Source organism: Amblyomma americanum, chromosome 2 (assembly GCF_052857255.1).
Source record: "Amblyomma americanum isolate KBUSLIRL-KWMA chromosome 2, ASM5285725v1, whole genome shotgun sequence".
NCBI classification, from domain to species: domain Eukaryota; kingdom Metazoa; phylum Arthropoda; class Arachnida; order Ixodida; family Ixodidae; genus Amblyomma; species Amblyomma americanum.
Window position 1 is genome coordinate 145124118 of NC_135498.1, and position 22638 is coordinate 145146755.

The 22638-nt window shown below is 47.8% G+C and overlaps 1 protein-coding gene across 1 annotated transcript; it reads left to right on the forward strand.

Annotated features, from left to right (window-relative positions):
- Window positions 1–367: 367 nt before the first annotated feature.
- On the forward strand, window positions 368–22245 carry LOC144121859 (glutathione S-transferase 1-1-like). Its single transcript, XM_077655276.1, has 5 exons — window positions 368–613; window positions 4937–4995; window positions 9620–9761; window positions 17450–17620; window positions 22018–22245. Exons 1-5 carry the CDS (start codon window positions 473–475, stop codon window positions 22153–22155), a joined length of 651 nt encoding a protein of 216 aa, XP_077511402.1. The 5' UTR covers window positions 368–472; the 3' UTR covers window positions 22156–22245.
- Window positions 22246–22638: the final 393 nt, after the last annotated feature.

The window sequence follows — 22638 nt, forward strand, 5'->3', positions numbered from 1 at the left end:
TATGTTTGCACCTTTTTGTTCTTGTTATTGCTCAAGGATTCCTTTTTCACTACCAACGATGACCCAGAGGTATCGTGGGAGAAATCAGAGGAGGAAAATGCAATACCGCGTCATTCAGAATCATGTCTGTATTTTCATATGCCCGTCACCCTGCGGTTATATGCTTTTTTGACGTTTAACAGCTGAATGCCGCAGAAATTCAGGTGCGCCACGCCCCCTACACTCTACAACTGCCGGCGTCCCTCTTGCGCCTCCGTTTGTCATTAACATCCTACGCTCTCACGTGTTTCGATCCGGTGACGTCACCCGTCCGTGACGACACACGCCGGCAACCGTGACCTCCCAGCGGCATTCCTCTCATCCTCCTCTCCACCGCCCGTCGCCAGCCCCAGAGCGCGGCACATCTCGTTGCCTGTCTTTCGTCGACGCGTTGCGGGTCGAAGAATAGCCAGCTCCTGCTCCCAGCATCGCCATGCCCATCGTCCTGTACAACCTCGTCGGCAGTCCGCCCTGCGGCTTCATCCGGTCCCTGGCCAAGCAGATCGGAGTCGAGCTAAGCATCAAGAACTTGGACTTCGCCAACAAAGAACATCTTTCCGAAGACTTCCTCAAGGTCAGCGTGGCGATTGTGGCGAAAACTTTTTCCTTGGTTGAGTTGTATTCTTGTCGGCTTCGCTAAAGCGACGCAATTCACTTTTTCGGCTCTTTCAGGCCACGTATGTACGGTCGTGAGCAAGTTTTTGTGGAGCGCCCGTGCTGTGCAGGCCAAACGGTGCAAACTTTTAAAGGGATTAGTGCTTTTCAAAATTATGTTCCGCCGCATCACAGTTATTCGGACGACACAGGCACAAGCGCCGGACTCCGAACAAAGAACCAGCACTAATTTCACTTGATCCTCTCTGCAGCGCACTGCTCCAGCGCAGTAGACAAATCTGCTCTTGTCTGCACATCCTATTTCATTGCTTGTGGCAATATCTATGCAAAAAAAAAGGGGGGGGGGGGGGTAGTTCGAACTACTTCGAACTGCTTCTTTATTTCAGTTCCGCAAGGTTGTCCTCTAAAAAGAAGAGCTGAAACTTCTCTGTTCTCGGCTGTAAAAGGCACGCCGAAGCATGATAGGGACAGCCAAGGGGGCGGTTTCAAGTAGCGATGCACGACTCCGCAGTGAGCATCGTCAAGTGTGGACTTACCGAGACAGAGTGAACAGATAACTCAGATACGTGGCCTTATTTGAAGCGTTGAGTGCTGGACCATCGCTTCCAAGACTGCTTTCCTAGCTGCAGCGGCCTTATCTTTACACGGTCTACCTGTGGCTATCTTTGGCGTTTCCTTTGGCATTCCTCACAAAATGGTGCAACAATGATAGTCTATGAGATAACCGCGGGCGGAACGTGCCGGGGTCTTTCTGCTTATTTTATAGAGGGTGTTTCAACTAAGACTTTACACAATTTTTAAAATAACTTTTTGACTTGGAAGGGCGTTTTTTCGGCTTAGCATTGTCATCGGTGCCGCAGCCCAGAGTGCAGGTAAGACGTGCTAACTACTAGTCTAGTTGACTAATATCGAATAGTTAGTTTAACTATTACTATTCGTCTCCCTAATTATAGATACGTGTGTAGCCCACCGTGAGTAATATCCGTGTCATTTTTAACCGTTTTGAAAATGCGGTTACCCTCTGCGCTGTGGCCCAACAAATTTTGGGTATTTCGACGAGTTACGTGCACTGGAGAGGTTGCTTTGCCAGCAAGCTTCTCGAAAGCGCATGTATTTTGGTGCAATGCAGCCAAAGATCGTTGGAGCAAAGCGCCGAGGGTAACCGCATTTTCAAAGTTCTAAAAACTGACATATTACTTACGGTGGGCTACACGCCCATTTATAGTTAAGGAGTTTAACAGTAATACTTTAAAAGCTAACTATTCAATATTAGTTTCAAGGCTAGTAGTTAGCACGTCTTACCTGTACCCTAATGTGCTAACCCAAAAAGCCTATTTTTAGAAATTGTGTAAAGTTTTAGGTGCAACACCCTGCATAAGCTCAATCACATATTCCATTGTTTGTGGTGGCCAGTCAGTAAAAGCCGTACAACACAAGTGTCCACATTCCCGCATGCAGTTCATTCTTCCTGGGTAGACAGAGGCGACCATTGCATGCAATTATGCCGTAAGCATAGTATTTCGCTTTGGACATGTTAAAACCCACTGTGCTTATACGAAACGTCACTTTGTAGAGCTAGTATATGAAGAAAACAGCAGGAATTGCATTTCTCGCTAAATTTAATGCTCGCTCCCAATACAATTACTCTACTACGTCGTAATGAAATCGCAGGACGCCACAAATGGCGATGTGATATGCAGCGTGCGAGTGGAGTTCGTCATGAATCGCACAGTCTAGTATGTAGTTACGCTAACGATGAAGAAATTATAATGAAAGCACCATACTGCATTATTTGGCTTGTGATGCAACAAACTTGGGCAAATCTGGTTCACGTTTTGAGAACTTTAACCATGATGTGTCTGTGCGAGCTTCAGTTTTAATACCACGAGTTGAGAAACAGACTTCGAAGGGTTCAGGTGACCAGGTGCAACCATGCTTCATTGACAAAGGCATGCTCGTTCGGTTGGCGCCTGCTTCTTCATTCGTTCCTGCGCTTTTGTCCCATCGCGCTCACGCAAACACGTGATTATATTGCGTCCCCCTTTGGCAAACCGTAATTTATCCCCCCCCCCCCCCCTTTCCTGCAGGCGGCTTTCCTCATGCAGCCACCCTCTTTCCTTCTCGTGTTTCACGGTTCGCTGAGTTCTAGAGGAAGCCACGTTGCCGCTTTGAGGTGGCCGCCCACAGCGTGAAAGAATGATGTCGCCAAACTGCAGCGGCGAGCACGGGTAGTAACCCGGATTATGCCATGCTGGTTTCTAATAAATTGTTATTAGGATTCATTTTCACAAATTATCGCAAAAATTGTGTGAAACCCAGTAAACTATATCTGACGTTATCCGAGCTGTAGCGTAAGGTCTAGACAGACGCAACGTAACGGCTGAAAAGTAAAGCGAACAGAGGTTGGCTGACATCTTCACGGTCAGATAGGCTGAGGCAAATTAATACTTTCGAGTAAAGCTCAGAGTGGCTGCTGCGCTCTTGGTGATGCAGTTGATGCCAAGCGTTGCTTGTGCACTGCTTCACGAAAGGCTGGTTGAAATACACGATAAAATGTTTTCACCCTATATGCAGTCACCAGGCATATATAAGCGTTAACACGCGAGATCCATACACGTTGCTCTGAGCGCCCATGAGCAGAACACAACTGCTCAGTTCGACCAATCCGCGCTAATATCTTCATAGGGTGACGTGCAGTGGAAGGCGAAAATAAACAGAGATGTCGGAATTCTAGAGTGTTTTCATTTTTCGCCACTAGGCATCTTCGTTAAATGTCTACTATATGCGTGAGCGACAAGAAAAAAAAAACAGCTAAGGTAGTGCTTGCAACACGAGCAGTTCAACAAATAGCTGTTCCTGAGTCGGCTTTCCCTCTGGTGGCCAACTTTGTGAGCAGGCTGTTAATCTTTTATAAAACGTTTAGCAGGCAGCGGTTCTCTCCAGGGTCTGGCTTCGGCCGAGCTGTAGTTGAGCGCGGTGCTTCCCACCTAAGCTTGCGATACGCCCCAAAAAATTTAGGCAGCGATATTCGGTTTGATTACTAAGCCGCCCGTCTCACATATGGTTGGATTTTGCCGTTGCCCACTTTTATTCTTACAGAGAGTAGCTGCACTATCCTCTTGACCTCCTCTCTGAGTTGCAGCAAAAAAGACCAAGCTTACAACTGTGTGTCAAGAGTGTTCGGACTGCTTTGCAGTTGTGGCTTTTCCAGGGCCTAAGTTGAAGAATTGCTCGGGCTAGGTTTACTGTGACAGCTTTTCGCTGTGTTAAAGCAATGGAGGGACGCAACCTGCGGTGAAATTGTATCCGTGCCATTGCGCCCACATCCTTCCTGACGGTCATCTCAAGCCGCAAAGCTAAGAGCGACAGAAGAGGCGAAGGGCTGAATTCGCGCGGTAATTGTGGCGCCCTACTTCTGTTTTATTTTTCTTGTGGAGGCTAAATGCTAAATTGTACGCATGCTGTGCCATGTAAAGGTGGTATGAAAGAAACCCTCGTAACTGAAATTAACACGTAGGCCTCTCCGAGGTCATCTATTTCGGCCTCCTCTTCGTCCGTCTTTCATGGCTAGCCGTCGACCGAAAGTGAGTTTCTGCGCCTTTCTTTTGCTCAAAGTGCATATGTATTTGTATTTTATGGGAGCCTCCAAAGTAACTCAGAAATCTTGTCGCCTAATTTTCCGCTTCGTCTACTACTTGAATTTGGCCCGATTGAGCGTGGGAAGTTTTTATTCCGCCCAGATGGTCATGGAAGCTGATATGTGTGCTTGCGTACAGTGAGCGCTTGTGTAAATAATCTGCAAACATTTGTTTGGGAATTCTGTATTGCAGGCCAACCTGAGCCTAAGGAGATTATTGTGGACTGTCGTTTCTGTTGTGACGAATTGCGAGAACTGCATATATGACCTTTATATGCATATCTGGATTAAACCACGAACTATTTCTCTACATTGACCTAAATTCATTTCTTAGTGGTTCAATTACAAGACACTGGTAGCATTGTAAGTTGTTTGGGTCGAAAATAAACACATTAATTTTTTTTCCCCAGCTTGCAGAAGCTTTATGTTCTACCATACTTTAGCGAAGCGACAAAATTTATGAATAAAACTTCGCCTTTCGTCATCAACTACATCATCTCAATGCATTCGTTGTCCCCCGCCGTGATAGCGCGAAGGGAACATGACGCTGTCTTAAACAGCGCCTGTATGTTGAGCTATTTCTTGCGCCGTGTTCTTTTTTTTTCATGATGATTTTCGTTATCTTATACTTTTTTTTCATTACAGATCAACCCTTTCCACAAGGTCCCTACAATCGACGATGACGGCTTCATTGTATACGAGAGGTACAGCTGAGTCAGATTTGTTTTCATTGCCGTACACTGCGTATTAACGCCAGTAAGTGTTGCATGTAAGCTTGAATCACCCTGAATCACGGCAGTGTCCCGCTCTATCGTCTTGTGCTGTGTAATGAGTGTGTTTCGCGCTGCAACTTACTTGAATTTTTAATCCATGACGGGGTTGGTCCTGAAATGCCCTGAGCTCATCTTTTTTATCTGCATCGTGAGAAATAAAAAAAAACGTAGCTTGACCACGTGTCTTTCGGAAACGTACATTTTTATCCGTCTTTCTCAGTCTTTTTAAATCTGGCACAAAGAAGACAACTGAATTTGGCTTGAAGTTGTTGGACCTGGTACTGCTCAGTGCAGTTAGAGTGGCGCATAACTTTTTTCACCTGGACATTTCGAGCAAAATCAAAAGAAATTAAATTGCAAAGCTGCGCATCGGAAAGTGGATGTTTCATTGACAAGCCGGCAGAAGGCATCTCATAACAAGTCGACAGCTGCCTCTATGTATGATGTTCGTATGTTTTAGAACTGTGTGCAGACCAAGTTTCTTTTGAATTTCCTTCGTCTGTAGTTTGACTCGCAATTTCATCAAACTTTAACATTTCTGTGCATTGAAGGTAAGCGAAGATGTATTATACTTTGCAGAGACGTCTAGGCAGCGTTCCATAAAGCTGTCTTCGCCCACTTTCACCTTTTATCTACGACACCTTTTATCTATGACCAGTCCGAATGACTCTTCAGTTAAGTTTCTCACCTTTTCCTTGTTCCTTTATTACTAACCTTACAAGGCGTTAGCGGTAGACATCCGCCCGTGAATAAACTGTCCGAAGGCCTAGCGTACATAATCTGCCACTGTTGCCAGGTGGCAAAGTGGACGTCGCAGGTTTTGACACGGGAGGAAGAATGAGCAACCTGATGATGGTGCAATGGGAAGAACCCACACAGTGGCTACTGTGGAGGGCGAAGGGCCAGCCAGACGATGCCGATTAGATTTCGCTGAATATCGCTCTAAGCCGACCACCCTTAGTTCTTCAAGCACGGATATGACCTCATGCTAAGCCATAGTCATCGCGTAATGAAAATTCAGTGCCTCCTTGATTTTGTTATTTTCATTTCTTCCTATCCCTTTTTCTTTTCATTTGCCTTCCTAAGCAGGAAGGAATGTCGCTAATTTGGTTGCAAAATAAACTTTCAGTTTTCATTACCTTGTTCCTGTCGAAGTGTTTCCATACAAATAACACATCTCCGGCGGTAGAATTTAGATGGAGGCGAAATTTTAGCGGCCCGTGCACTGTGCGATGTCAGTGCACGTTAAAGAACCAACCCCATGTGGTCGAAATTTCCGGAGCCCTCAGCTACGACGCCCCTCATAGCTTCAGTCGCTGTGGAACGTTTAACCCCTAGAAACCATAAACGTGCGAGCACGAAAAGTTACGCTGTAGGTGCTTTAGATCTACAAGCGAGCATGAAAACGTGACACTTCTGATAACGATGTCACGAGCTAGTTATTGGCGGCGACGCCGAGGGCAATACTGCTATTTCTTTTTCCCTGGCTGAGTGCCCGTGGTACTTTTCCAAGGTTACACCGTTGGCTGTCGCCGCCCCTGTGCGCGTTCGGGCAGCCTGTCTTTTTGTCAAGAATGCATTCAAAGCACGTGCAGTTCTGAGCGGGGTGTGCTAAAAGTAGATGTTGCACCACTGGGACTGCTAAACGTATGGAGAGCGATTAATGTTGCTAGCGACTGTGTCTTCGCTAGCTTCTATCGTGTTTTTATTCGCCTTGTTGGAAAATCCATATTAGGAACGTGCCTTGCAAATCAGGCATGACTGCAGCCCTAAGTGCAGCAGGAAACGGGCATGTTTCCAGAGCAACAGGCTTGCACGACGACAGGCGTTATGGACGGCAGACAAGACCTTGGGTCGCAAGCGAGATCCTAGCGACCGTCAGTGGAGCTCACATTTCGCGGTCGCATATACGATTTCCGCGGACTTTGCTTGAGATGATTACAATGCTACGCATACTATAGAGCTCGATTTCTGTATTCACATATCAAGCACTTCAGGCGGACAGGTTGACGCTATAAAATATAGCACCGGTATTGTTAGCGCCTTCACTGCGTTTCACTTCCCGCTGCGCCTTTGTTGTTATTGCTCGCAATTACCATGAATTGGTAACTTTCAGAATCAAGTCAGTCTTCTAACCATGTCCTGTCCTGACCAAGCACCAGTTTCTCTCACTTAGTGTAACCTTAGCATTCTTCCTACGTGGTCGCTCTGGTGAAGGCGGGCGTTTTCTGGCGCGCTCGCCGCAGATAAAGTACGACTTATCTTTAAACTGAATTAATGTACGTCCTTGGTCGAGTTGGCGACGTGAAGTTCTGAATAAAAACAATTCAAAACAAAAGCAACACGAGAGAGAAACCACAGACACAGCAGTGTTGGAAAGCAATGGAACGCAGTGGAAGACGGGCGCGGCCGTAAGCGCGCTCCAGTGCGCGACTTCAGCGACCTCAGCAGCGTGGCGAGCGGCGACAGACGATTCGGGCGCAGTGTGGAACAAAGCGCAGATTCGCACCGGCAGCGATTGCAGTACTGAGCCTCAGCGTTGCCGCTCGATTCCAACCAGAAAGGTGGCGCTAATTCTTATGGCGTATTGCATACGGCGACCAGGAGCAAATTTTGTGGTTGCGCCAAAGCGGGGAGTGTTCCATTGGGGAATTTGGACCACGATGGCATGGTCAATAGACTCCCTACACAACCCATTGCTTCACTGCCTTAGAGTGGAGCTCCGGGTCGCCGTCTGAGAATCATTAGCTTGTGCACGACGGGATGATTCACTCCTTCCTCGGGATCGCGGTACGGAGGAAACGGCGACCGGCACGCGGCAGGCTCGTGTTTGTGCGCATGCTTGGGCATACTCGCACGCCTATAAAATGGAACGCCGTGAAAATGGGGCGTTGTATTGGATTGGATTTCGGTCAGGCTTCGTCGAAGGAAGTATGCGAGCCGCTGCATTTAGATGCCGCCATCCGCAGACAGCTTGGGTGGCGGAGTTGCAGCGCGTAAGGTCTCTGTTCAGTGCGCTCGTGTTTTCTGTGGGGTCGTTGCATCATTTGCTAAAGTTGAATTTTGCCGTTTCCTGTGCGTGCCGTCCGACCATAGTCATCAAGTGTTCTCCTACACGTCCTTCGGCTAATCATGTGAACTTCAAAGGAAATAAGACCATATTCGTTACTGCTTCATCTAACGTTGGCATCAGTTACCTTTGCAGAAAACAACAGCCATACTGCCCTGAGCTGTCTACATCAGTCACATTTGCATGACGATAGTGACGTTGTATTCGCAGACTTAGATAAGCTACTTTTTGCGAAAGCGAGCATTCTAACGGAAAGCAAACGGTACAGTTATCACGTTTCTCTGCAGAAGTGGTTGTCGGAACGTGAAATTACATCACAAGATGCAGTCATTTCAGCAAATATCAAAGGTGCTCAGTTTTCATGGTGTCTGCTGTTTCATGGTGTACTCTCCTTGCTCAGGCTAACTTGCAGTCACCTCACGATGTTTTTTACGTGTTTTTTTCCGTCCTGAATTCACTTTTCCCTCAAGTTGCTGTATTACGATGTTTGGAATATTTCGACTTTAATATGGCAGTTGAGTGACATTGAATTGAATAAATTCTAGCTTTTAATATACCTACCTTCCAGTATTTCAGTCATTTCCTAATTAAGCGAATGAATTGCAGCGCATTCTTGCAGACTATACACGCAATGGAGAACCCTCGCTACTAGAGTATTATGGAAAAGAAAAGTAAAAATGAGTAGTCTGGGAACGCAACATCGTAGAATTGGTAGCGGGGTATTCGAAGTTGGAAATATGTATATCTAACTAGACCAAGCAGTGACAGCCGACACAAGATGAATTGGATTATTTGCAAACTTTAAGTACTGAGAAAAAAGGCTGGGGAAGAAATAGAGAAGGCAGGACAAGAGCAGCGCAAGAATACATTTAAACTGGAGTGTATTTGCCAGTCACTGTTGGGTCATGAAAAGCAAATTGCAGACATTATTCACAGAAAAACCTATACAATGGCTGTCATTCTTCGACTCGTCTATGGGGCTTAAAAAAGCGGCAGGGGGGGGGGGGGGGGGGTATGTTGGAGTCTTACAAAAAGAGGCATAGATTTTAGTTGACAACATCGCTGCGTGTTATGCAACCGAAATAACGCGGTTAACGTCAGAGGCAGAATGAGAGCAGTACAGGTTAGATACCAACAATTTCACGTAAGTGGTATTTGATGGGAAATAGAGGGAGGAACGATTGTGTACCGGGCATGCAATGCAGAGAGCAACCGATGGTGTACGAGGGTAGCGGGCTGGATTTCAAGGAAATGCATATGTTGCGGGCAGTGGCAGGCAGAAAAAAAGTTGTCGCTTTAGCGTGTCCATGGCGGGTGCAGGACAAAGCTGATTACATTCTACTTAAGCCAGTGTACTGTTCCATTTTTCAGTCGGGGGTTTGCTGGGCAGTTTTCACTTAAGAGCCTTGTTCCGTAACACTCGTGATTCTATGATGTATCAGATTTGCCGAGCAAGCTGAAATAACATAACGACGTCAACTGCAGCAATGCCATCGCCTACTACCTGCTGCGCAAGTACGCGCCGGAGTCCGAGCTGTACCCGAACTGCGTGAGGGGCCGCACCCGCATCGACCAGGTGCTCGCCACAGCTTCCTCCAACATTCAAACGCACCTCGGCAACTTTTTCGTAAGTGCACTATTTTCTGTCAATGGGAAAACATCTCTTGTCTCGGGAGCGGCGCGCACGGGACCTGTCGCAAGAGCGTGTGCGCACCAAAAATGACCATTAGAAAAAGGAAGTTCACCGGCACTGCGGTCCAAACCAAGGGCCTCTGTGCGCCAGGCGAGCACGGAGCGCATACGTCACGAAGAGTCATTAGAAAGTTTTAGCTGAGCGTTTTTACGGCCAGCGGAGAGGAGCGGACGAGCGCAGACGCCACTGCGCATGCGCACGTCGCTGGGGCGGCCAGCATTTTAACGCGATAGCGTTAAGGAGCTCGTGTCGCAGAAAAGACGGTGTCGTCGCCGTCGGCGTCTTTGGCCGTGAGCGAAAAAAGGCGCATCTCGGTAGACACCTGAACCGTGCCGTAAGGGAAGAGAATTGATTGATTGATTGATTGATTGATTGATTGATTGATTGATTGATTGATTGATTGATTGATTGATTGACCGATCGATCGATACACCGATTTTTCCTTCTCTTACGGGGCGCGATCCGGGTGTCTGCCGAGATATGTGAGACAGGCGTTCTTTCCTTAAATTGTCTAACGGGCCACGCGTCGCGTTGTACGGGCGATGGCGTTCCGTGTACTCCTCGGCAACGGTGCGACACCCTGTCGCGTCTCACTCTTAAAGACAAAGCTTAAGCGTCCTTCAAATTTTTTTATGCAGCGAAGCTTACGCCCGCTGGGAAGCCCACTCCAGCGGAGTGATAGGCAGCGCGCGAGCGTGCGTAAGAGCGCGCGGGCTTGTTTCGGCTTGACTTGACTAGCACTAGCCAACATATTCTGTTTAACAGACCGCTCTTTTGTGCGTATAAAACGGAACACTTCCCAAATAATTAACCAAAGACACAGAATCTACCTTCATTAAACAGTTTCAGCGCATTATTAGCAGGCTTAATTGATATTCTTTTCACTCTAACTCGAATTGTGACCGATATGTGCAGCAGCAGAGGAAGCGACTCTATTCCGCTCGAGCCGCCGCGGTGGCTCAGGGGTCATGGCAATCGACTGTTGACCCGAAAGACGCGGATTCAATCCCGGCCGCGGTGGTCGAATTTCGATGGAGGCGAAATTCTAGAGGCCCGTGTACTGTGCGAGGTCAGTGCACAAAAAGAACCCCAGGTGGTCGAAATTTTCGGAGCCCTTCACTACGGCGTCCCTCATAGCCTGAGTTGCTTTGGGACGTTAAACCCTATAAACCAAACCCATAAACCAAACCATCTATTCCGCTAGAGAGGACGGGCGATCCGCGCACTCTTCTCTCGCGCGCCTCTCCGCTGGTGTATCCGCTCGCCCGCTCCCTCCCGCTGGCAGCAAAAACGCTCAGCTAAAACTATCTATTGGTTCACGCGTGTTATAGCGGCACGGAGTGAACGCGTTGGGGTGTGTGTACGGCGGTAAAGTGTGTTGGGGATGTGTACCGATGTTAGACAACGATGACTCGCAAAAAGTTGCCGACGTCATCGAAGGGTCAAGTTATAAGCGTCACGCGACAAAGATGACTTGCAGTAAAAAGTTGCTGATGTTCAGATGCAAATGGTTTAGCATTTTTCCAATGCGGCAGACTGCAGTGCTCTCCAGTTTTTTTTGTCTAAGCAAGACAGAAACGCTGCACGAGAAAGAATGTACCGTTTATAACCCTGAAAAGAACGTTCCAGCAACTACTGAACCTGTGACTCCTTGGGTTTTTTAAACGTCCTATGTGCCCACAATAGAGAAATGAGGAAGCAAGAAAAAATGTAAAGCGTCAGTTGTGCTCTTCGAGCCGAGCTTTAAGTCTGCTCACGTGATGCGGCGAGAAATGAGCGTATTCCCCCGCCGATATCAGCCACATACACTCCATTTACTCATCTTTCTGCTTTTCGAAACGGAATTGTCAGTGTGGAACGCAAGATATGGACGGTTAGTCGGTATGCAGTTCCCCCAACTGTGCAGAATAAATTACAAAATATACCTTTGCAAATAAAGACAAGAGCGAAACGCTAGCGCAGGCAGTAGTCTGAATCATGTCAATTTAGTTGCCTCTTAGGTAGCTGCTCAAAGCGAGAGTACATCGAAAGGTAGCAGTCCGACGTAGTGCCGTTTTAGGCTTAAAATCCCCCAGCAGGCTTAAAATCCTTCCTGCAAGCTAAGTTCTTTTAAGTCTGTTCTTCAGCTACGCACTTGGTGCTCGACGAGAGTCGAACAATATTTCATTCACCTTGGTCATCGCCACAGAAGACATTGCGAGCATTGTGTCAGCGTCTCCAATTTGTTCTTTGATCCTGTCAGGTACGATATTTTTTTCAATCTCCATACATATTTTAGTGTTGCTTCTTCGAATTAAGCAGCAGCGATGCCGTAGAGGTAGAGCGCCGGCCTTGCGTGCAAGAGCACCGGGGCTAGAATCCCGGAACTGCGCAATTATCCACCGAGTTTGAAAAAAAAAAGCCCTGCGTATCGATGGAATTGCATGACAAGGCCTGGGGTGCGGCCTGATCTCGGTGACCAGAACCGACAACGCGCTCCGTCACCAGAACAGGATTTGGCCACCCTGGTGTCGTACTTGGCGACAACCTTCCATGAACAAACCAATTAACCCTCGGCTCTCAGTCCCCAGCGGCTGCGGAGCAACTGACCAAGGCAGCGGTCAGCCCTGTGAAACAGCGGAGGGTGCTAAATATCTCTGGCTCCGGACAGGCAGCCATTGTAATCTGAACCTGCAACGTTTAACGCTAGAACCTTATCCAGTGAGGCTAGCCTAGCTGTGCTGTTCGAGGAATTAGCGGGCATTAAATGAGATGTCATAGGGCTTAGTGAAGTTAGGATAGGTGAGGCATATGCAGCACTAAAGGGCGGGCACATACTGTGCTATCGCGGATTAGCGGATATACAAGAACTAGGTGCGGGATTCCTCATTAATCAGTATGCAGCTGGCAATGGGGAGAAGCTCTATAGTATTAAGGAGAGGGTGGCAGCTATCGTAATTAAGCTCAATAGGAGGCACAATCTGGAAGTGGTGCAGGCCTACGCGCCTACATCCAGCCATGATGACCAGATCATTGAAAGCTTCTTTGAAGACTTAGAATCGGCAATGAACACAGTAAAATCACAGTACACTGTACTGATGGGCGACTTAAATGCGAAGGTGGACAAGAAGCAGTCTGGCGACCAGGTGTTAGGCGACTATGAGATAAGTTCTAGGAATAGCAGGGGAGAGTTATTAGTAGAGTTCACAGATAGAAATAATTTACGGATCATGAATACCTTCATCCGCGAACGAGTGAACAGGAAGTGAACCTGGAAGAGCCCCAATGCCGAGACTAAAAATGAAATCGACTAAATACTATGTGCTCAACCGGGCATTGTTCAGGATGTGGACGTCCTCGGAAATGTGCGTTGTAGCGACCACAGAATGCTATCGTCTCGAATTAGCTTAAACTTCAAGAGGGAACAGAAGAAGCTAGTCAATAGGAAGTCTATTAACGAGCTAGCGGTAAGAGGGAAAATCGAGTAATTCTGGATATCGCTGCAGAACAGATATTAAGCTTTAAGTGAGGAAGACGATCTTAATGTCCATACAATGAACGATAACCTGACGGCCATGATTACGGCGTGCGCAGTAGAAGTAGGTGGTAGGATGGTTCGAAAGGAAACCGGCAGGCTATTTCAGGAGACGAAAGATCTGATTAAGAAATGCCAAAAAATGAGGGCCTTCAAGCCAACAGACGGAAAAGAACTAGATGGGCTATCGAAGCTAATAATAAACGCAAGGTAGACATATGCAAGTTTAATATGGAGAGAATCGAGCATGCTCCGAAGAATGGATGTAGCCTAAAAGCGGCTAAGTGGAAACTAGGTATAGGTAAAAACCAGATGTATACATTAAGAGAGATGAAGGGCAATGTCGTTAGCAATATGGACCAGATAGCTAAAGTAGCCGAAGAGTTCTACACAATTCTATACAGTAGCCAATGTAATCAGAACGTTAATGAAAGAGACAGTAGCGCACACCAGTGCGTCATCCCGCCAGCAACAAAACAGGAAGTAAAGAAAGCCTTAGGAGCAATGCAAACGGGAAAAGTAGCTCCTGAGGATCAGGCAACAGATCATTTCGAGGACGGAAGCGAGATTGTGCTAGAAAAGCTAGCCACCCTGTTTACGAAATGCCTTGTGACCTCGACGTACCAGAAGCTTGGAAAAATGGAAACATTATCTTAGGTCATAAGGAATGAGATGCCAAGAACTTGAAAAATCAGACCGATGAGCTTTCTGTCCGTTGCCTACAAGGTATTTACTAAGGTAATCGCCAATAGTCAGGGCAGCCTTAGACTTATGAAGCAAATGATCAGGTAGGCTGTCGTAAAGGGTAATCCAGATTAGATCATATTCACAATATCAATCAGGTAATAGAGAAATTAGCAGAATATAGCCAACCCTTTTATATAGCCTTCATTCATTACGAGCAAGGATTTTGCTCAGTGGATACCTCAGCAGTCATACAAGAATTGCGGAATCATGTAAAGGAGCCTTATGTCAAAATACTGGAAGATATATAGAGCAACTGCAAAGCTACCACAGTCATCGATACAGCCAGCAATAAAGTTCTAATAAGGAAGGGCGCCAGGCAGGGAGACACGATCTCGCCAATGCTATTCACCGCCGGTTTAGAGGTTTCCGAGGCCTGCATTGGGAAAAGTCGGAACACACATTGCCTTGCAAAGTCGCTCAGGAGATGAGCTTCAAAGCATGATAAATGAGTTAGAAAGGCAGAGCAGGACGGTAGGTCTTAAAATTAACATGCAGAAAACCAAAATATTGTTCAACAGTCTAGCAAGGGAACAGCAGTTCACAATTGGTAGAGAGGTGCTGGAATTGGCAAATCAATACGTCTACTTAGGGCAGGTAGTGACAGTTGATCCGGATCATGAGAGGGAAATAACTAGAAGGATAAGAATGGGGTGGAGCGCATAAAGTAGGTTCTCTTAGATCATCAATAGCAGGTTACCAATATCCCTCAACAGAAAAGTGCACAACACCTGTGTCTTGCCGGTACTAGGCCATGAGGCAGAAACTTGGAGGTTAACGAAAAGGGTTGAGTTTAAGGGCAAGGCAGAGAGTTATTAAAAAAAAAGATAGGTGTAACGTTAAGGCACAAGGAAGCAGGCAGAATGGGTGAGGGCACAGTCAAGGATCAATGACATGCTAGTCGAAATCAAGAGGAAGAAATGGGCTTGGGCGGGGCATGTAATGCGAATGTGTAGCGGCTCTGAAGATGAAGTTGGCGTGTCCGGCCTCGCGCAAACCAGAAGCTTTCGCACGTGCAACAGGGAACGATTTCGGCAAATTGCCTAGCCAGCAACGTCAACAGCTCACTCCACCGTCTCAGCCGCCGCGGCTACCTGGACGTCAAATAAATGTGGACCTCCTACCTCATCTGATGACACCGGACGACAGCCCCGACGCACGCAACGCCGCTCCCACCGGCTCACCGCTCCTGCCCGTCCTGTCCCTCCACTTGGCCTTGCCGCTGCACGCCCCCTGTTCGCACCCGGCTTTCGGCAGCCTCTCATCGCCATGTACGCACCTCCCATCACATCCGGTGAGCTCCTTCAGCCGTATCACCGCCCCTTCCTTCCTCGGCTGCCCGGGCTGCCCGCGTTTTATGCCAGGGACCCCGTTTTGTGGCTGCCGCTGCTGGACTCTCACTTTCATGTCCACAACGTGTCCAGCCAGCTGCTGCGCTATCAGCACGCCAGCCGCGAACTACCACCCGGTCTCCTGGCACAGCTGCGGTTTCCGCCTCCCGGGCCCGACATAGACGCCGATTTCACGAAGGGCTTGACAGCACATTTTGGCTTGGAGCTCCCGCCGACTCTCTGCGCTCCTGTTCCGGACTCAGAAACTGCGGCGCCACTCGAACCACCATCCCTGGCCGCATTTCCTAACCGAGCTGTTTCGGTTTTCCCTACGCCCACTCCTACGTCGGCGCCCCACCCCCCACCGGTCACTCCACTATCGTCGCCACCGTGTGTGCCCCACTCACGGTTCGGCAAGTGCCACGCGAGGATGCGCCAGTCTCTTGCAACCTTCTCAACCAGCTGCCTCAAACTATACCCCGATCTCTCTCAACTTTGCTCCACCGGCCCCTATGGACGGCCATCCTCCTGTGATCTCCCGTCCCCCGGCGCCTCCTACCCAGCCCCGCTTCCCAGCTGTGGCGCCTGACCTTGGACCATCTCCAGGAGCACCCGTAACTCCCGCCGCGGGTGCATTTTCTGCAATGACATTTTCCGGCCTGCTTCAACCAAACTGGCGGCTCCACCAGTATACCTTCCGACTGCGGCACGCCTAGCTCGCCTCCTTTTCCTCGACTTCTCCCGCCTGTTCCTCTCGTCATCATCCTCATCCTTTGGCTGCACTCGCCCTTTGCGCAGCAGCCAGGCTCGACCACCTGTACAAACTTGTACATACCGTTTTTTTTTCCTTTAACGCGCACCGCGCTAGGGGGGGGGGGGGGGGGGGGCATCTGTAGCGGCGCTGGCATCGCCAGCGGCGCTGATGAAGTTGGCGCGACCTTCCTCGCGCAAACCAGAAGCTCAGGCTCGTGCAACAGAGAACGATTTCGGCAACTGGCCTAGCCAGCAAAGTCAACATCCCACTCCACCGCCTCAGCCGCCGCGGCTACCGGGACGTCAAATAAATGTGGACCTCCTACCACAGAGGCAAGATAACCGCTGGTCCTTAAAGGTAACGGAATGGATTCCAAGAGAAGGCAAGCGTAGCCGGGAGCGGCGAAAGGTTAGGTGGGCGGATGAGTTTAGGAAGTTTGTAGGCAAAGTGTGGATGCAGTTGGCAAAGGACAGGGTTAACTGGGAAAGGTATTTGCCCTGCAGTGGGTGTAGTCAGGCTGATGATGATGATGATTCTTCGAATTACAAGGAAAGGGCTTGTGATAATCTTCCATGTATTAGAGAAATGTTTTGAGCGGTTAATTCGTACGCTTTGCTCGACTTGCTCGTACGAGCTCCCCACCCATAGCAGTCAGTGTAGAGGGCATGATTGGCAGGCATCCAACGCGTTGGACTTGATTTTTTTTTAATCAGTTAACGTAACCCTGATGTATACCCTACATACGGCGCCAGAAATTGTTTGTATTGTGATTTGTATGGAACGATTTCTTCTTGTTACATTTCATGATACTGATTACTCTACTTTTCTTTGTACTTGATATATTGCCTATCAAAGCGTGCTGTCTCTGCAGTGTTAATTTTAGGCTTCATGCTTTTAACTATACAAAGCGCTGATTCTTCTTACTTTAAGATCGCACTTCTTTTTGGCCAGATTTTACTTTCCGTTTTCATTTCTTTCCCAGTTACACAACGGCTTGCCCACCTGCAAAGCTATTTTGTTACGCACTGTTTGCAAACGTAATTAGTTTATTGGTCGGAAACATGTGGGAGATGGCGTCTCACTGTTTCTTTTTTCCCCTTTTCGTGTGTTGCATCTGGGCTTCTGCGGCCTTCACTATTCTGTACACAAAAACGATGGATCCGGGATTTCCGTCCCGCACTGACGTAGCCCCCCCCCCCCCCCTCTTCTGAGCAATCTACGCCGACTAAAGTTATTGCTGCAACTACTTGCTCAATGCTTTATCTGTCTTTCTATGCAGCGTCCGCGCTTCTTCGGCCACACAAAGCCGACCGACGAAGAGGTGAGCGCCTTCGAAGAGAAAGTGTGCAAAGGACTGGAGCACCTCATTGGCGACAAGAAGTTCGCCGTTTCCGACACGATCACCCTGGCCGACCTCTGCCTAATCGGGCACGTCACTCTCTGCATTGAGGTAGGCATAGCAAGTGGACTAGCTCCGTTGCATCCATTCGCGTGGCCCCACCTAGAGAAGCGTTGCACGCTACACAACAGCCAGTCACAATGAATATATCGAACTGAGTGAAAGCAGTTGGGTTGGAATGGGTGGCGGCTGAAATTTTGCTTGTAGATTGTTGAGAGTAAAACAATGCGGGACGGAGGGTTCTGGGGGTCTGGTGGCTATTTTAATTACACCCCTTATATTTGGCAGCTATTGTCTATACTCACTGCAGGGGTGCCTTGTCACTCACCATACTATATCCCTCGACGGCCGGAGAAATGTTTCCTTGGCGAATATTTGGAGCCATATAAAAATTCGGAGATTTCGTCCATAAAAATTGGAGCTCAGATTTTTTCCTAACTACTACATTGAGCAATGGCTAATTTCACTTGCGGGCAAGGAGGTCTCTGGAATCTCGGATATTTCGATAATGTATTCAATTTTACAGCCATGAGTACACTACGGTGTGCTTAGCGACGTCAGTTGCGTCAGTATAACATTGCTTGTTCATAGTTCTTTCTAAAACTTTATTTGTTATAACTCGGTCGCAATTGTACTTTGCATTAGTGTAATAATTTTACCTTTTCACAGTTCCGTTACTATCCTCCTATGAAAATACATTCTCGGATGCCAGAAATAGGGGTGTAAGTAACAAAAACTAAAAATAGCACTTCACGAGCAACAAGTCGTAGCAGCCCCTCCCAGACACCCTCACCACTGGCGTCGCTGCTTTTGCGTAAATACACCGCAGTGCTCATTGCTTCCACACCTAAAGTAGTGGGCCGATGTTTAGAAAGTTTTCGTACTTCGCTGGGTTAATAACTAATCCTAATGGCTGGTGTGATATGGTTATCTGCTTCTGATCATCACATTGCAGGCTGTGCAGTGGTGCGTGACCGCATACTGAGGGCGGCTGTATACAAACGCAGATGTTTTCACGCTTCGCGGTGCGTGAAACGAGCGAAGTAGCTGGAACAGATCCGGATCCCTGCCATCGCGCATTGCCCGAATAAAGAAAGGAAATGCTACTCGCACAGTTGCGGTATCTGGCGAGCAGAACAACAGCAGGTTGAAATAGCCAAAGCTTAATACTAATCATAGGAGCGCTGCAGACGAATCGGTAATGTGGTGAGTTGCTGAACGTCGTAATGAAAGAAGCAGCCGCCCGTTCCGTAAACGGAGTTTGCGAGTCGGCAAGGGAAACTATTTCAGATCTGTTCCGTTAGCATTCAGCTTCTCCTGACATTGCAGTGTTGCGTCGTGTATGCATCGTTGCTGCCGGGAAGCACCCAAGCGAGACATCAAAACTTTTGCTATATCTTTCCTTGTCTCTTGTGATCGAGAAATGGCTTCGCTTTCACCGACGCCTTATTTCGTTTTGTGTCAAATAGGATTAGGGCTTCAAGCTTGCTTGCCGTCTGAACATACTAGCTGCGTTGCCTGGACAGCGGGTACAAACACTATTTGGCTCAGAGGGAAAGCCGAATGCTCGTACAGCCAAGTGCTGCACGTATTACTGCGTGCCTTTAAACTCAGTTCATTTTTTCATTAGACTTCGTTGCTTTCTTACTGTAAAACCCCTGGAGTACTTGTTCCATGGCGAGTAACAAATTACGAAAAAAGCGCATAAAAAATGCGTTCACAAGAAGGTGTACACAGGAGGACGCTCGCGCAGTCTTCTCCTTTTTGTGCACGAGTCCTTTTGTGTTTGTTCTTCCTCCGTAGCCATGCACCAACTTACCCAACAGGCTACGCTTCTTCGACACGAGTAGTGCGCGTTTCTTGAAGAAAAAAGAAACGTTGGCGCTCGGAGATTCGTAAAAACTTTTCTGGGAGGAGAGCGCGTTTGATCAGCAGCCCATTTTTTTTTCTTTGGCTGTCATCATTGGCAAGTACTGGCGAATAGAAATGCGAACAGAGCGCTTGAACATGACAAGTGAAGCCGCTGCGTGACACTTTATAGTTGATACCATGGCGATTGCACTGAAACGTGTACGGTGTGCCCGCAAACTGAGCGTCATTAATAGTAGCGGCGTTTAAAGGAGTAAACCAACTGATTTACAACAAACATTGCTTCAGATTACCTGAGCCTTGAAGAAAAAAATATTGAAGAGAATTCTGAATGTATAATTCTTAATTAAAAACTGTAGAGAGAAACGAAGACCCAGCGTTAACACACACACGAGGACGATGCTGCACTGACAACAGAAGATTTATTATTAGAAAAGCCGCCTATTTATGCTGAGGAACAACCGGCACTTTGCATGTGCTAACAGTTCCTCAGTATAAATGAGACTTTTCTAACAAATTTAAATTGATCACGTACCAACTAGCTAAACAACCCATCTTATTAAATACACCTTCAAATTCTTAACTAATGTTCTCTATTTTCAATGCGGGTGCAGAGTTATCGCTCTTCAGTTCACCACGGGGGTAAAATGTTATCTGGCTAGCTTGGCCCTACACAACAATGCTTTCTGCAAATTTCGATCGCGCGCTGCCAATTCAGCGCTATTCTAGGCGGTTCACGACGATGTCAGCCCGTGATTCTAGAGGGGTACGAGGGATCTTTTAGTAAATATTAAAATAGATCCACTGTTGTTCCCAGAACCAGGAGGCAAAGTTCGCTTGTCAAATACTGCCTTTGTCAAGCCTCCTTGCTGCTTTTAAGACCACTTGCGCAATCAATATCGAATTATTTTTTGAGTTTTACGCCAGTCTGACTCTGTCTTCTACTCCTCTCTCCCTGCCTCTCGTGATCGCCGCGTGAAATAATGTCGGATGCACCTCATTTAACCGAGACGTTAAGAAATCTAAACACAGTCTGGGCTTTGCGGCAACCTGGAAATGTGAGCGCAAACATTACGCAAAACACGTTGTTCTCAAATGCCTACTGCCGAATACTGCGCGGTCTCCCTGCGTATACAAGAGACGATCGTAACATTTTATGGTGCAGAGTAATACTCCTGAAGTGCGCACTTTACTCGCCAATAACATAATGCTGCTAGTACTTCATTGGGCCACATCATATAGAAAATCACTTGCGGCTTAGCATTGCTAACCACGAAATATTGTGCGAAAGCGGTTTTCTTTGGGTGGACACCACCGCCACGTAGCAGAAAGCGCGATTGAGCTGTACATTGACCCAGGGTGCCAGTTATGCGCGCCTTCATCTTTTTAAACGCCAATGCCAATTAATTCAGTGTACGCCGCCTGCCTATGCTCTAGTGCCGCGTCTCTGCAGCAATGTTGTCAACGCCAATGCGCATTGCTGTAGTGTGGTGCTTGTTCCACAACGTTGTCCACTTCAACGCATGCAGCGAACATCTCACTACCGCCATGTAGGTCAACGCCCGAATATTAGTTTCGGGGTTTCTAGGCGCGGTTTGGACCCTGCACTCAAGGCCAGCACCACTCCACTAGCTCCAACCACAGCTGTGGCCGCTAAGAACACCACCACTGAGGAATAGCCCGCAAGCAAACCGCTCATTGCGATCTCTGGTATTCTGACGGCTTCTCTCTCGGTCGCGCGCAAGCAGCGGCACCGCAGCAGGCACGGGAAACAGTTTGGTCGCCTAGGCCGCCGAGATATTGTCTCTCCATCTGGTCAGTCCGGTGTCTGGTCTCGCTCTCAGCTCTACGCTGCCCGCTGTGTGTACGGCCCGTGCGGCTGCCGACGGCTCGAGGGGCGGAGAGGAGGGCTGCCCGCCTGATGACGCGGAGACGCGAGCGCCTCTTGCGCGCTTCCTCCGCCGCCGCTCGGAGGGTACCGGTAGGGCACGGTGTAAAAATATTCTTGCACCGTGCGGTAGGGGAAGAGACAAGGCAGGCCACAAGAGAGTGAAAAATGCCTAAGGCGGCAACGTGGACCCCACATAGTTTGATACTAGTGCTAGTTGAAGACGACGATGTGCAATGCGCAGCGCGAGAGTGTTGCAGTTTATCACGAAGCGTGTTCGACTGGGGTTAAATCCCAGTGCTCTCGCGCAGTGGCCAGCATAGCTGATCAGTTCACACCGCCGCAGGTTCGAGTTTCTCTTTATTAAAAAACCCACCAGCATCCCTAGAACTTGCACGGGGCTTATCCATCGGAATAGTGCTTTCCCACAAATATTGCACAACAGCTACATGCATGTAGAAGTGTGCTTTATTATAAACTCTTCTGGAACACGCGATGACGAAATAGTGGTAAGGCTTCCAAGTTTATGTACGTTCCCTAGCTGCCACATCAGTTCGCTGCAACTTGTGTTTGACTGTATCGAATTCATATTTTTTTGTTCAGGGTGTAAAGGGCTACCTCAAATATGTTATTCCTATATATGAATCAAGCGACAGTCTTTGATCCCATGCCTTCCACTTTCCTTTTTCAGTGCGGTTTCGTCGACAAAGCGAAGTTTCCCAAGCTAGCAGGATACTACGAGCGAGTCAAATCCGAGCTGCCTTACTTCGACGAGATCTACGCGCCTAACATCACTGCAGTGAAAGAGATTCTGGCTAAGCTCAAGTAGTTACACGCTTACGATATTCTCTCTCTGCATCAACCTGCAGAAACGCTAAAGGATTTCAAAGAGAAATAATAAAGGCAGCAATTTTCTCAATATCAAGCTACTAACATCATTTGTTCTTTTCCATTTTTTTTCTAGAAATTTTTATTTCCGCTAAATTTACCGCTGTGGACCGAAACTTGGATCACTAAAACTACCTGTACTCAATGTATTAAATGAATTGGCGTAATGATTCGCATAAAAAGTAATAATTGCCCAATTTTGTGTGCGATGCGGGACAAAATCTTCACAAATATGCCCTTATTGCACAGGTAAAGTAAAAAAATACGCTGCGCAGGTGACGTGGATACCAAATTTTTCGGTCACTTCCTCTGCAGGCAAGGTACCATTCGCCTGCGATGCGACATATTCGCAATGACAAGGGTTTGTTGCTTTAGCTTGAGCATTATAAATGAACCATGATATACGTTGAACTTTGGCGAGCCG